We start from the raw sequence: 16,418 nt of genomic DNA on the forward strand, positions 1-16,418 counted from the left end.
GCAAGAAAGAAGATCCAGTGCTCTTGTGGTCAAGGGGAGAAAGCTTCCAGATATGAAGAGGTGAGTTCCCTCTGAATAAAGAACATTATCCTTAAATATAAGTAGCTAAGTTTGCTGTGTATTTTTCTTGGGAATAATTTATTTATTTTTAAAATATCATAATCAAAACAAATATTCCCGGGACTGTAGAAAAGGGTCAGCAATTAAAAGTGCTTACTGCTCATCCAGAGGACCCAAGTTCAGTTCCCAGCACCTACTTCTAGTGGCTCAAAGCAGCTTGCAACTTTAGCTCCTAGAGATCTTTTGCCCTCTTCTGGCCTTCACAGGCACTGCACCGATGTGCAGACATACAGACACACATGAATAAAAATAAAATGAATCTTAAAAAACAAAAACAAATATTGCTTCAGGATCTGGGTTGTGGGAGTCTGGGCACAGGACAAAGCATGGAAATATTTCAGTTAAAGAAAAATGTTTGCTTTGAAAAACAATATATTACTATTTAGAGGTCAAGTTGAAACCAGGTAAGATTAGGAATTAGCTTTCAGAATCCATTTCAAAATACCAAGTACAAAGAAAAGGATTATCAAATACAAAATCATGTCACTGTCTTTGTGCTTGAAGGAGGCACTAGAAAGTGTATTTCTAGAAATCTCACCGTGGGCTTACATGAAGAGACAAGGAGATGTGTATAGTTTCATCTACCAGTTCTTCTATAGAAGTTTAGTGTTTTCTCTGTGTGTACAAGTGTCTTAGACCCTGTGGAAAGATGTGTCCATATAAGAAATGAGCTTGCCTTCCCACACTATTTTCCATGTTTCTTTGTGCCCTGGCTAGAGAGTTCAAACTAAAATAAAATCCTCCTCCAAGCCTTTCAGTCTTTCATGCAGGCAGAGTTGAAAAATCACACTTTAGCATCAAAAGTTATTTTCAAGAAAACTCCATCATTTATTTGCATTTCTTAAATAGCATCAGGAATGGGGGGATATAAAGAACACAATGATTCTCTCTATTTTGCAAAATAGCAAAGCACAAGCTAACTTCCCAATGTCCTGATCATCCTGTCTCATCTCCCCAAGTCCTGGGACTAAGTCCTGGGATTATAGGTAAATACCTCAACAATACTTAAAACAAAATAGAACATCGTATTTCTCTCTCTGATTCTCCTCAGACACTGTAGTTGTTCCTATGCCTTTCTCAGAAAGTCTCTAGGTGAAATCTCTTATTCCCATCCTCACCCAACACAGCAAGGCAGCCTTCTGCTGTGGGTTAGGTCTACAAATATTCCATTCCACTCCCCCACCCCTCACCCCCCCGCACCAGCAGAGGATTGGTCTTCTCTCTGAGTTTTCTCTGGAGAATCACTCTTAATGGCTCTTGTTCATTTCCACTTTCGCTTTCTTAGTACTAGACTGAGAAGAATAATTATTAATCATTGTCCTGACACAGAGACAAATGAACAATAGATTTCCAACTTCTCCATTTGTGTAACTTATGTGAGACCGCACCAGACATTTGACGGCTTGGGTGGTTTCAGGTCCATTCATTCACTCGCTGAATTGATTTGAAATAAATGCTCTTCTTCCCTGAACCAGGTGCAGTTTTATGGACATTGGGGGTAGAATGATGAGCAAGACAGGAGTCGTGGTACAGTGTGAGAGTTCAGAGAAAGGGCAGCTAGCTGTCAACAGAGGCACGTCTAGGAAGTCTATCACTATAAATCCATTCAGTGCATTCCATGGAGCAGGGGAGGTGGATACATAGCGACGAGGGGGGCACTCCTATTATAAAAATTTAAATCTAAAAATGACAAACTTGACCCCTTTTGAGTGTTAATGTAACACCCAAAGTATGAAAATACCGCATCAGAGAGGTCCCAGTCGGAATGTAGGTGCACTACGCATGGTGTATAAAATTATCTACAGGTTAAATAGGTATCTAGCCTAAAAGAATTTTGCTTTTACATTTGAACCCTATCTCCAGATACCTTATAATGTCTGTACCAATACGATAAAGCCCCATAAAATCCGAAATCTGAAATACTTGTGGCTATAAGCATTCCTGCAAAGGAATAGTCTACCTATACTTCCATAGGTGGTGTTGATTGAATAGTACTACTATGCTACATTTGGGTGTAAAAACAGATGACATATGGCAATATAATACAGTTATAAAGCTGGAATGTAAATGATATGAGAACTTGATGGGGCATGATTCTTATTAGATTAAAATTATGAAAAGTTTAGGACAGAATAATATAAATAGTATAAATCATGATTTGATACTTTCTTTCACATAGCATATTCCAAACACTTCAAGATTGTTTTAAGTAAATCTAGGTGTGACATTTGATTGCCATAGGAAAAGTAAACCAAAAATTTTAGAATAATTTATTGAAGTACCTTTCTGAGCTTTAAAGGTTTTTTTTTTTTTTTTTTTTTTTTTTTTTTTTGCTATAATAGGGCTTTCTAAAGTTTTAGGTTCATTTTCTACATTGTTTACCTTAAAATTCAGTTGTTAAATGTTTATTGATGTAGGCCACAGAGATTTCTGGGACAACTGGTTTATCGTATAATATCTTTTCTTCAGCAGTAAATGCCTGTACTGGATATGCGGTGGGTCTGAGGGCAGGTCTTTATGTGGGTCTTTGCTTTTATCAATATGTATGAGGCTGGTCTAACAGCTCACTTATTTACCAACAGATGTGATTCTGTGGATGAATGGCTCTGTATTCATTCAGTTAGCAAGACAGAGCTAATGAACATACCCTTACATAAGCTGAGACATAAAATTTGTGTTAAACTCCAATGAAGCAGCAAGCCACACACCTGCTGAAAATTTATAGCTGCTAGAGGTCTCAGCATCTGCTCCACGTTGAACCTTGATATAAGCAGGCAAGTCCAAATAACTCTTTGTCAGAAAAAGTTTGCTACCAAATTAGGTTTGCTAGCTTAAACACGTCATAAATGAGCATTTCAAACATGAGCTATTAAATGTTTTGATATTACTGAAATCACATTTCAAATCGTTCTTTCTCAAAAAATACTGGCATGTTCTTTTCCTTTTTATTTGTAGCTTTGGTCTCATAATAACAGTACTAATGATAAACAATAATAGTAATAATAGTTTTTAAAAAGGACTAGAACATGCACAAGTTAGCTCTGAGTACCTTGGGTATCCTTACACTTCTTTCATCTTAGTGTATCATTTGAAGAAAATGAAGAGATAGTATGCGAAGACGCAAGGCCCTGTTTGGTTGTCCCAGAAAGACCAGGGTTTTAGGTGAGTTCAAACAGATCCAGTAATTTTCCATTTTATGAAAGAGTGTGTGTTCCAGTTAGACTGTCTGTAGTCGAAACTCAGCTCTAAGACTAATTATATATAACTGAATGACTTTGGACTCGTCACTTATCCTCTGATGAGCAAAATAAGTTTGGAAAAAAGTAACATAACTCATAATTCTACTGGGAATATCAACAAGAAAACACATTATAAGAGGTTTAGCATTGTATCTGGCATCAAGTAGGCACATCACAATCCTTAGGTCTTACTATGAAATTATATATATATAGATAGATAGATATAGATATAGATATAGATATAGATATTAGATAGATTTTTATTTCACTTTATGTGCACGAGCATTTTTCATGCATTATGTCTGTGCACTATGTGTATGCCTGGTGCCCACAGAAATAGAAGAGGGCAGAGGATCCCAGAGGAGTTTCAGATGTTTGTGAAACAACTTGTGGGTGCTTGGAACTAAACCTGGGCCCCTTGAACTGACTCGTAATCTCTCAGCTACTCTTCAGTCCACTTAGCTCTTATTAGGAATTACAATTAATTCCCTTGCTTCCTCTCTTCCCTGTCCTTTCCTCCCTCCCTCTTTTTATTTCCTTCCTTCCTCCTTTCCTTCCTTCCTTTCTTCCTTCCTTCCTTCCTTCCTTCCTTCCTTCCTTCCTTTCTTCCTTCTTCCCTCCTTCCCTCCCCCTCTCCTTCCCTCCCCCTCTCTCCCTCTTTCATTCATTCTTTCTTTCCTTCTATCTTCCTTTCTCAATGGCAACTAATATTTCAAAAGTACAGTTCCATAATAATTTTATTTACTGAGTGAAATATGAGAAATGCTATGAGTTATTCTTACACGATTAAACCCAAATTCCTGCCACATCTGTTTGTGATACAGGGACCATTTAAGATTATAAAATTCAGAGCCTCCTTTTGCAGTCCCTTCCCACGCCCATTCCTAGCCTTCAAGTTATTTACGGAGTATACCTTAGTCAGCATGGCCCACACTCAGATGGATTGATCAACTGTGTCAACACACATAAACATGTCATTCTTAATGTCTTTTCCAGTTATTACATAGGAAGTCAGAGATGAGTGAGATTAACAGAGTGAAAACGCTAGCTGCAATGATGGTCTATAAAGCTGCCAGGTTTTACGTCATATATTAGTAGCATGTGCTGACTCCATAAATGAGAAAAAATTCCAACCACACATTAAACAATACTAGCCCAAGCAACTCTGAGTGAATTGCAGGCTCCACTTAAAAGAGTTTCTTCAGGAATATAGTGTGCTTTCAATGTGTCTGTGGCTGAATAAGCTGAAAGAGAAGCGGCAGACACTTGTTCTTATGTCTAACATGGACAAAATTGTTAGGATAAGTTTTCATTCAAAACAAAGTTTGCCTCAAAGAAAGCACAATCATTGTTAAATTAAAATTATTATGCTTGGACACTAAATTTGAATTTACATTGAAATTACAGCTGATCTTGTGTTAGTGAAGTATTGGTAAATGTTTTAAATAGCTTTCCAAATTGGAAAAAAAAAATCTCTGATATGCTGGGCTAGGCAGTTTTCATTGCATAAAGATTTCCAACACGGCCAGTATAAAGCTAACAGCCTGCTATCACTGAGCTGCGGTGTAGAAAACACGCATAGCCGGCTTTGTGAACTACCATGAGCTGACTCCAACACACGTGATTGTTTCTTATTTCAAGAAGTGCAAAGCAGACATGAATGTCTAAGAGCAGTAGGATGGAAGGATTTGCCATTACAATGAAAGGAAAAGACCCTTGCTATGATTTCAAGTCACAGGAGGACACAATGAACTAGAAAGAATTAGACCCAATCTCTATGGCACTTGGAGGGCATTTTCAGTTCATGAAACCAGCGAAGTTCCCACTAGGTTTGTTTGATACATAGATGGTTGATTACAGAGAAGGATTGCCTGTCTTATAAAGCAAGAAAACAAGGATTTTGAATATTTTCACTGCAAAGAATTCATAAACTCTTGAGACAGATAAGCTCAACTAGATTTAAAAAATATATCACCATTGGAATTTAAAAATATATTTTTATGTCAACTTTAGAGTAAATTTAACTGAAGGTTTTTCCATATGCAGTAGAAGCTTTACTATATGTAATCAGCTTATTACAGTTAGTTACTACATGTAAATTTTTGCCTCTTCTTTTCACAATTATAATAAAATTATTCCTCCCCCCTACTTTATTAAGACGGATAGATGCTGGCTACTGTCTTGGTGAACCAATGGAGAACTTGATGGGTTTTTTTATACAGGTTGCAGGTACAAATTGAAGATGAATGTTGCTAACACACACCCCCCCAGGACACATACACAATTTATTTCAAGGTCCAAGAAAAACCTCAGAAAGAAGAAAACAGCAATAAGTTATGGGTTTTACAAGGGAAGCCCTGCTGTAGATGGGATGCTTCTGATGGCTACAAGGCAACCACGGGTACCTCATAAAATTCACAAGTAAATGATGGAACTAGAAAAAATTATCATGACTGAGGTATCTCAAACCTAGAACGACAAATAGAGTACGTATTTACTTACATGTGGGTATTAGCTGTTAAGTCAATGGCATCCCAACTACAATCTGTAGAGCCACAGTGGTTAGATATAGAGCAAGGTCCTATGGGGGTGCAGATAGATCTTCTTAAGAAAAAGAAATTGGACAGGTAATTATGAACAGATGGTGGTGGGGCTGGAATGGGAGGATCAAGTAGGGAGTGGGAAGGAAGAGGGAGATGAGGGAGGAATAGGAGGAGAAAGAGCCAAAATTAAGGGTCATTTGATGGGTAGTATGGAGATTTTATATAGTAGAAACTTCCTAAAATACATACATATACGAAGAGACCTCAGCAAAATTATGGGATTGACAGAGCCCTAACTGGACATCTTTTGTCACCAAATGAAGCTTTCCATCCCAGGACTGGGTTATATTTAATTGAGTTGTTAGCCATAGGAGTCTTTGGAAATCCCCAAACAATTCAGCCTATTGTTAAGACTATAGGTTCATCTCCACAAACTAATGGCAAGGCCCCATGGCTGAAGACAACATCAGTACAATTCCTTGAACATGAGGAAGCCAAGCTGGTGTCTATATGGTGCCTTTACCCCTGTGTTCTAGCATTTTGGTACAGGAACGTGCCCTCTATTCTACCAAAAGAGAAACATAAAACCAAGCCACCCACAAAACCTTTGATCTACAATGGTGTCCTGCCTACAAAATATGTTAGAGTTATGGTGGCACAAAGCTCCTGGGAGTAACCAACCAATATCCGATTTGACTTAAGAACCACTTTCACACACACAGGCTGGGCCTGTGTTGACTACCCAAGGGAGGCCTTATTCTCTATGAGGAGGGGATAGAGGTGGGATAGGGGTAGGTGGGGGGAGTGGGAGAAGAGGGGAGGGGGAATGGGTTGGTATGCAAAAGGAAATAGAAAATGTAAAAAAAAAAAGAAAATATTTTTTAACAAAAATTATATATATATATATAATATATTACACACACACACACACACACACACACACACACACACACACACACATATCCGCTTTCACAAGATGGAACCCATGACTGACAAGGCTTAACAGACCAAAAACTTGAGATCAGATATCTCAGGGACCTAGGGTAAAACCAAATAAAAACCCAAACCAAAACAACAATAGCAATAACAAAACTGTAGCAGTAAATGACTCTTAATGACATTCTGCCACACTCAAAGGTCAGTTCCTTGCTTAGTCATCATCAGAGAAGCTTCCTTCTGCAGCAGATGGAAACAAATAGAGAGACCCACAGTAAGACATTATGCAGAAAGTGAGAGATCTTGGAACACTCAGCCCTAAATGGGATGTCTCTATCAAATCCTTCCCTTTAGTGCTTGGGGAACCCTGTGGAAGAGGAGGCAGAAAGAATGTACAAGCTAGAGGAGATGGAGGACACCAAGAAAAACAAGTCCTCTAACTCAGCATCAGCAAAGCTCATATAAACTCATAGAAAATGCAGCAACATGAGCAGGGACTGCAGGAGTCGGCACCAGGTCCTCTGTGTATATTTTCTGGCTTCCAGTTTCGTGTTTTTATGGGATTCCTGAATGTGCAAATGAGTCTCTGTTTCTTGTGCCTTCTCTTGGTGTCTTTTCCTTCTGTTTCTTAGTCTTGTCCAAATCTGATGTGTTCATTTTGTTTTATTTTATTATCATTCCTTAGAAGCCTATTTTTTTTTTAAGAGAAGATTTCTCTGTGTACCTTTGGAGCCTGTCCTGGAACTTGCTCTGTAGACCAGGCTGGCCTCTAACTCACAGAGATCTGCCTGCCTCTGCCTCCCGAGTTCTGGGATAAAGGTGTGTGCCATCACTGCTCAGCACCTATTTGTTTTCTTTTTTATTAAATTTTTTATTCATTTTATGTACCAACCACAGATCCCCCCCTGTCTTCCCTCCTCCTATTTAGGAAGCTCCCTAACCCATCCCCCCATTCCCTCCTCCCACAAGGTAAGGCCTCCCATGGGGAGTCAGCAGAGCCTGGTACATTCAGTTGAGGCAGGTCCAAGCTCCTCCTCCTGCATCAAGGATGTGCAAAGTCTCCCACCATAGGTAGTAGGCTCCAAAAACCCCCCTCATGAACCAGGGATAGATCCTAATCCTACTGCCAGGGGGCGCTTTAAACAGATCAAGCTACACAACTGTCTCACTTATGCAGAGGGCCTAGTCCAGTCCCATGGAGGCTCCACAACTGTCGGTCCAAAGTTCATGAGTTCCCACTAGTTTGGTTTGTTGTCTCCTCTATAGGCTTCCCCATCATGATCTTGATGCCCCTTGTTTATAGAATCCCTTCTCTCTCTCTCTCTCTCTCTCTCTCTCTCTCTCTCTCTCTCTCTCTGACTGGACTCCTGGAGCTCAGCCCAGTGCTTGGCTCAACCTATTTGTTTTCTAATGAGAGACAAAGGGAGTGAATCTGGATGGGAGGGATGGTAGGGAAGAACTGAGAGGAGGAGAGGGAGAGGAAACTGTAATCAGGGTACATTATGTGAAGGAAAAAAAAAACTATTTCTAGAAGAAGAAGGAGAAGAAGAAGGAGGAGGAGGAGAAGGAGGAGAAGAAGGAGAAGAAAGTTTCTTATTTGATCTGAAAATAATCCCTCCAAGAACTGAAAACCACCTAACCAAAACCCTAATACAAGGCATGTGTGGTCATCTTTTAAGTTGTTGGTTAAGTTCGTCCAAGATAATACCCAAACATTATGGATGACTGCTATTAACCTTGGTTGCCTCCTAGGGGTGGCAGATAAATCCCTAGTGCTTTAGAGGCAGGTCCCAGAACTAGAACTGATTTGAATGCCTCCTCCCTGATAAATGGCTTTCATGGCTCCAGAAAGTACCATGAATGCTTCCAAAGGAAGGAAGCAACAAATAATCTTTCCGAGATGTGATGCCTATGAACCACAACAATGATCTGCATGCCATGACAATTTAAGGTACATAGGTGGCACATATACCTTGATGATACCCAACAGGTCTCTAATCATACTTTAAACTCACCTGACAGGAACAAAACTTTGCCTGGTACTAGAAACCTATCAAACTACTCAGAGGTAGTGAAGTCATGGATCTTGGAAGAGAACCTATAGTCACCACTTTACTAAACCCAAATAATCCCAACTACATTCTTAATATTTGTACTTATATTTATAGTCCTCACCCTTCATCAAGGAAACTTCTCCTTTTTTAACAGATAGAGACCACTACAGAAGACCATGACCAGTCAAATGTAGAGTTGTGGAGCCCAGTCCCAAATGAGTACATCTATAAAAAAAACTCCTGCACCCAAAAAGGCTCAGGGAATATTGCAGAAGACAGGATGAGAAGATTGTAAGAATCAGAAAAATGAGGAAGCTTTCTGTGAGATTGTGTATTCTAGGAGTGTCAGGAGCTACATTCACAAAGTCGAACCAACATGACCACCTAAACATGAGCTGAAGACAACAACGATAGACATGCTATGGTGGATGGAGGAGAGCCCAGGAGGACTCAACCCTTCACAAAGAATGACAGACAACTACAATAGTGCTGAATGGGGAAGAGCATACCAATTGGTTATTCCATTACAAACAGCCAGTCCTGAAAACATACACAGAAATAACATTAACATAGTGTAAGCAAGTTGTATAGGAAGAATATACATGAGTAGAAATAGGCAAATATGCATGTAACAACGATCAATGAAAAAAAAAAGCCATGCATTTGAAAGAGAGCATGGAGGAATATGTCAGTGGGTTTGGAGGGAACAAAGGTAAAGAGGGAAATGATGTTACTATATTATAATCTCAAAAATAAGAGAAATCATCAAAAATAAAAAAGCAGAACAAACTAACAAAAACCAAACCAACAAAACTAAATAAACTAAAACAGCCTAACAATTCCTCAAGAGAAACCAACAGCAGACAATATATTCCTTTAGACTTTTTTTACCTTTAAAATCCTCCAGAGATCTATTCAGAGGGCCTGATCCAGTTGGGGGCCCCTCAGCCTTTGGTTCATAGTTCATGTGTTTCCATTTGTTTGGCTATTTGTCCCTGTGCTTTATCCAACCTTGGTTTCAACAATTCTCAATCATATAAACCCTCCTCTTTCTCGCTAATTGGACTCCTGGAGCTCCACCCGGGGCCTAGCCGTGGATCTCTGCATCCAGATTCCTCAGTCCTTGGATGGGGTTTCTGGCATGACTATTAGGGTGTTTGGCCATCCCATCACCAGAGTAGGTCAGTTCCGTCTGTCTCTCAACCATTGCCAGCAGTCTATTGTGGGGGTATCTTTGTGGATTTCTGTGGGCCTCTCTAGCACTTTGTTTCTTCCTTTTCTCATGTGGTTTTCATTTACCATGGTCTCCTATTCCTTGTTCTCCCTCTCTGTTCTTGATCCATTTGGCATCTCCCACTCCCACAGGCTCTCTTTCCCTCAACCCTCGCCCTTCATTGCTCCCACTAATGTCCAGGTTGTTCATGGCTGAGGCCATTTCTCCATCATTGGGTGATCCTTGTGTCTTTCTTGGGGTCCTGTTTTCCAGGTAGCCTCCTTGGTGATGTGAGTAGCAGTCCAGTCATCCTTGTTCCACCTCTAGTATCCTCCTATGAGTGAGTACATACCATATTTGTCTTTCTGAGTCTGGGTTACCTCACTCAGGATGATTTTTTTCTAGATCCATCCATTTGCCTACAAACCTCATGATGTCTGGATCAGGCCCTCTGAATAGATCTCTGAAGTATTCGAAGGCCAACTGGCCAAACATCCTAATTGTCATGGTAAAAACCCCATCCAATGACTGAGGGAACTGCATGCAGAGATCCATGGTCAGGCCCCAGGTGGAGCTCCAGGAGTCCAATTGGTGAGAAAGAGGAGGGTTTGTATGAGCGAGAATTGTTGAGACCAAGGTTGGAAAAAGCACAGGGACAAATACACAAACAAAAGGAAACACATGAACTATGAACCAATAGCTGAGGAGCCCCCAACTGGATCAGGCCCTCCAGATAAATAAGACAGTTGATTAGCTTGATCTGCTTGGGAGGCATCCAGACAGTGGGACCGGGTCCTGTACTCAGTGCATGAACTGGCAGTTTGGAACCTGGGGCTTATGCAGGGACGCTTGGCTCAGTCTGGGAGGAGGGGACTGGACCTGCCTGGACTGAGTCTACCAGGTTGAACTCAATCCTCGGGGAAGTCTTTGTCCTGGAGGAGATGGGAATGGGGGTGGGCTGAGGGGGAAGGCGGGGGTGGGGGTGGGTGGGAGGGGGAGAACAAGGGAATCCATGGCTGATATGTAAAATTAAATTTAATAAATAAATTTAAAAAATGGGGAAAAAATCATTACACTGGCATTCCTGTTGCTTCTAAAATGTTAAAACATAACTCTTCCCCATTATAACCAAGATCTCATACTGAAAATTTTTAAATCAAATTTCAATAATTTTCAACTTTTTCCTTCTACTTCTGAGTAACTATAAAAGCTAGGTTTGGGGGGGGGGAAATTCCTTATTCTTATAGGCATAATAAACCAGGACTGGCTGACTCACAGGTGACTTACAACAGCATCAGGAGGGAAAGTGCTTGTACACTGTAGGATTATGACACACAAAACAATAGTTTCCTCTAATGGGTAACTTAAAGATAATTAATAAGGACACTAGTAACACAGTTTGGACAGGCTTTAAGAAAACAAAGTATGCTGGATTCAAATTGAGAATAGCTTATCTAAGGACAAAAGAAAGTGGATGCCATCCGTCCCAAGAACTTTGCATCATAGAAAGCAGTATGGCGTGGGTCACTGTGTGGGACTGTGCCCAGAGACACAGCCAGCCCTTGGCTTCCCACACAGAAGGACCAGGAGCAATATTATTTAGACCTTGTTCCTATCAGCAGTCTCTTGATATTACTACCAACCAAACCTAATAAAAATCCAGAGAGCCCTTGACATAGGCCAAAGAGGAGAGACTCTTGGGCTAGAGAAAAGGGGTTAGAAGGGTAGAAAGGGAATCCAGAGGGGCAAATGAAAGACATTTTCAGAGAGCAGAAATAAGCACAGACTATAGCCTCTCATTTTGATAGAAACATTATAAAACATGAATGAAATTATGTTCTAATTTCTGCAGGGTTTATATTAGACACACTGGTATGTTCAATTCTATATATTTAGAAGCAGGATTTGCATCTGAACTTTTATGCATCATAAAAGACTGAGGTGCTTCAAAGTCCAGATAAATATTAGAGAAAGGATAATCTGCCCTCTCTCCCCCCACTCTGTGTGTGTGTGTGTGTGTGTGTGTGTGTGTGTGTGTGTGTGTGATAAGATGTATAGATGAGTTTATGACAGGAAAAGAATTCACATTATGCTATGAGCTATGTAATACCTGAAACCCAGATGTAACACATAAAGCATGATGTGAAACCACAGCATAGAATATATTTAAGAGTTTTGATACAGGATTATAAGAATATCACCAAGAATGTTGAAAGTATGAAAAGACGAGAGATCCAAGATACAAACAAGGCAGTGATAATTGGGTATCATCAGAAACTGCAAGGTAATTTATGCTTACACTATCCCCACTTCAAAGTCCACCATGATCCAAGCAGCAGCAATAACCCCTACGCTGGAAATGCAAAATGGTTGATATTGAGGACAGGAGATACTGGATGGGATATAGCATCTCCTGGATCAGAGCTAAGCCAGTCGCTGCAACAGAAGAATCATTGTCATGGATAAAGCAGAATCAATCCAGGATGTTTCACTACCTGCCCATATAGTTTGCCAATTGGAGGCAGACACGGAATGAGCCAAATAATACCCAACTGAAACCCAAAGAAAGACACTCAGCCAATGTGAATGTGCATTAGCATAAGTAGTTTAGTATTTTATCAATAATCAGCTTAAAACGTCATACAAATCAGTTAATATTCTCAAAGGCATAAAAATGAGAATCATCCAAAAAGTAGTTAGTCTATAAAAATTGAAAATGGAATTGTTGCAGGAAGATCTCTGCGAGTTCTAAGACAGCCTGGTATACACAGAGAGACCCTGTCTCAGAAGACTAACCAGCCCATCAAATAATTAAAAAAAAAATCGAGCTGTGAAAAAAGGAGACAAACATTTTAAAACACAAGAAGGACTTAAATGCGGGCTGAATTGCTAAGGTAACAGAACATTGGAATTGTCAGGGACTGTGGCAAGGACAGATGAGGAAAAACACTGTACAAAGGAGTTAATGTGTGCAGCAAATGGATCCAAAAGTTTAACTGTCCTTACAAAACAATGCCAGTAGGACACAGACAAGAAGAGAAGGGGAAGAAAGTAGAAAAACTAATAGCAGAGAATCTATAAGTTGAAGACAGTTTTGAGTTAGGAAATATGAGTGAGCTTATGGGGCCAAACATGAAAATATATTTAAAATACATGTTCTGAAAGTCATAAGAGAAGTTAAACAAAATAATAAGGATGAAGAGAAAAATCCTTAATTTACCCAAAACAAAACTGGATTAATGACAGAAGTCATGAAAATCATATTGAACTGAAATTTCTCGCTAGCACCACTGTTAATAGGGCAATGACCCAGTTTCTTCCATGCTTTGAATCTAGAATTTTATACAAAATTGTCACTAAAAATTAAGAGGGCAATAACACCTTAAGATATATAATAAATCAATTTTTCTTTTATGTGACTTTTCCTGAAAAAGTTATTAGGCTTTTACTAAAGAAAGAAAACTAGTAAATCCTGTTAGAAGTAAAAATGATGAGGAAGAGCTTTGAAGCATATTAAACATTAACATTATATTTTTAAAACGTGTTTAAGATTGTATAAAATGTAAATAAAACAGTTGATAAAGTAAAAATGGAACAGAAGGTGGAAGAAAATAAATATTAGAACAAATTAGTGATGCATTAGGATCAGAGATTTGGGAGTCTAATAAGAGATGTGCATTCTCGGATAGGAATTTCAAGTGTATACGAACAATAACAGGGAACAGAAAGCTCAAACACAGCAGTATATGCAGAGTATAAATGCTGCAATTCTAATTTTAGTTCCTTCCTGCCCAACACAAAGAAAGACCTGGCGAATTAGGCACAGATCAAAGGATGAGAATAAAAACTCTCACCACAAAATAAAACATCTAAAATTTCATCCTTTGTGGTTACATGAATACGAAGATTTGTGCTGGAAATAACATAGTATTTGATTTTTTACATTACTTGTAATCTTTTCCCACAGGTGTATGGCTTCTTTCAACCCTTAGACTTCGTCGGGCTTCTGTTTCGTTCTGGGAAATGAATGACAGCTACCTATGCTGACATGGGGGTCATTCCATCCGCTTCTGTACAGGGCACAACCCACTGTTCCCACTACTGTCTTTTCATAACAACATTTGCTGTAGCACAACAATGCACCTTTTTATTTTCTTTTTTTTTAGAAAAATCAATCATAGCTCCCTGAAATTTTGGTACGAATTTTGTTTTCTCAAAAGCACTTTGCTTTTGTAAATAATTTGCAAGTAGCACATACCTACTAGTTAGCCAAGCCTCCTTTAATATCGACCGTTGCAATCTCAGATCCATATTAGTTGTAGTAGCAACAAAATGTACTAACCCCCCATGTATTAATTCATGTTTTACTCTAGTCAGTTTTCATCAGTAATAGCTTATCATCCATTCTCAGCTGCCATTGTTTGTGAGGCTGAGGTACAATGCTGCTTAAGTAACACACTATAGCCTGAAGAAACTCTGTCTCACAAAAATATAGATCTGTTTGAAGACATTTCATTTATGAAATGTTAAAACGAGAAGACATTTTTCACTTATAATCAACAATATTGATCTTATCATTTTATGTTATGTATATTTCATATACAAATGTAGATTTTTTTTTAAAAGGTAAAGCACAAATTTAACTCTATAAACAGCCCCAGAGCTAGTTATTTTAGTGTTTAAGGAGAAAGGAAGTCTTAGCAGGCTGCTGCAGGTGTGTTTTCAGAAGGCCATTTACCAAGTAGAAATTCCTTAATGTGTAACAAAGAGTTGATTATTTTAAGAAATATCTTTCATAAATTAAAACCATGTAACTGCCACATCAACCATATTCAAACAATCAAGATGTCCTAGAGACGAAGGGAAAGGAATTTAATTAAGACAGTGAGTGGCTGCCTTGGCGGTTGCTTAGGAACACAGGGTGCTACTCACCGGAGCCTTCAGTGAAGTTGCTGATGACAGAGCTGCCCCCAGCTGAGCTGCATCTCTTGCCTTCCCTGAACTGCTGCCTCCTTCTGGCCCACTGCTCTATGGCTTCCTCCTGGGAACCGTCACTGGCTCTTTCACCTCTTCGAGCCAATTCCTGCGATAGCTTACGGGGGTTACTGTTTTCCAAATTCTGGTCTGGATTAAAATATGTTAAATATCAAAGTGAAACACCGCTCCAAGATAGAACATGAAAATAGTCTTTGAGGCGCAGAGAGAGAAAAACTTTCATTCAGATCCTCTAGGGTCCACTTGCTAAGTTGGAGAGAGACACACACACATATATATATATATATATATATATATATATATATATATATATATATAATAAATTATATTATATATATAAAGACATAGGTTTATATCATCCCAGAGTATTGCTTTCTGCCATTGCAAGCAAAGTAATTAAATAATTAGGTGACCAATATTACCAGTAAAATATCACAATGCAATTAAACTGAAAAAATTTTTAAAAAACCTGAAGTATATAAACATAAAACATAAAATCTAGAAAGTAATTTCATTTGTTTAGAGTGGTTTAAAATTTTACTTTTTGATACTATACAAAAGGGAAGCAACATAGACTTGAAAACTTGACTTTTTATTTATTCTGCTCCTAGGAAAAATTAGTTTTTATAATTTTGTTTTTGCTTCCATTTAGAATCTCCTCACATATTAAAATTGGTAGAATTTGCACTAAATATGCTTTGATATATATATATATATATATATATATATATATATATATATATATATTGAATTCCACCATTTATAAAGCTTTACACCTGTTCTGTTGCTCCATGTTGGTGTTCTTAGATTTGGAAAAGACACAGAGGAAATCTGGCCCAACTTCACTGTACACAACTAGAGTCACATTGGAAGAGGGGACATCACCTGAGGCATTGCCTCCATTAGACTGGACTGCAGATGTCTGCGGGGTATTTTCTTGATTAATGATTGATGTGGGAGAACTCAGCCCCCTGTAATAAGTACGACCCCTAGTTGGTCCTGGGTTGTTAAGAGGGAAGCTGAGAAAGCCATGAGTACAAGCCAGTAAGCAGGGTTCCTCCACCATCTCCACCTAAGTTGATGCATCCAGGTGTGTCTTGAGTCCCTGCCCTGATTTCCTCAGTGATTGCCTATGACATATGAGCCACACAAACCATTTACAGCCCAAGTTGGTTTTAGTCAGTACTTACTGCAGCAGTAGGGAAGCAGAAAAACCAGGACAATAATTAAATCACTTGTACTATGTTGAGCAGAGCTGTCATTTAATCTGAGTTTAAATATAGAATAGCTTCTGAGATTCAAATGTACTACTGGCAAT

General features: G+C 38.9%; 1 protein-coding gene across 1 annotated transcript in view; it reads right to left on the bottom strand.

Annotated features, from left to right (window-relative positions):
* The window catches only part of LOC114699793, a 111,544-nt gene that overhangs the window by 87,585 nt on the left and 7,541 nt on the right, over nt 1–16,418 (bottom strand). Inside the window, exon 3 of the mRNA XM_028879079.2 lies at nt 15,038–15,229. Within this exon, the coding sequence (XP_028734912.1) occupies nt 15,038–15,229 (192 nt within the window). The remainder of the gene's footprint in view (nt 1–15,037; nt 15,230–16,418) is intronic.

Source organism: Peromyscus leucopus, chromosome 13 (assembly GCF_004664715.2).
Source record: "Peromyscus leucopus breed LL Stock chromosome 13, UCI_PerLeu_2.1, whole genome shotgun sequence".
NCBI classification, from domain to species: Eukaryota; Metazoa; Chordata; class Mammalia; order Rodentia; family Cricetidae; genus Peromyscus; species Peromyscus leucopus.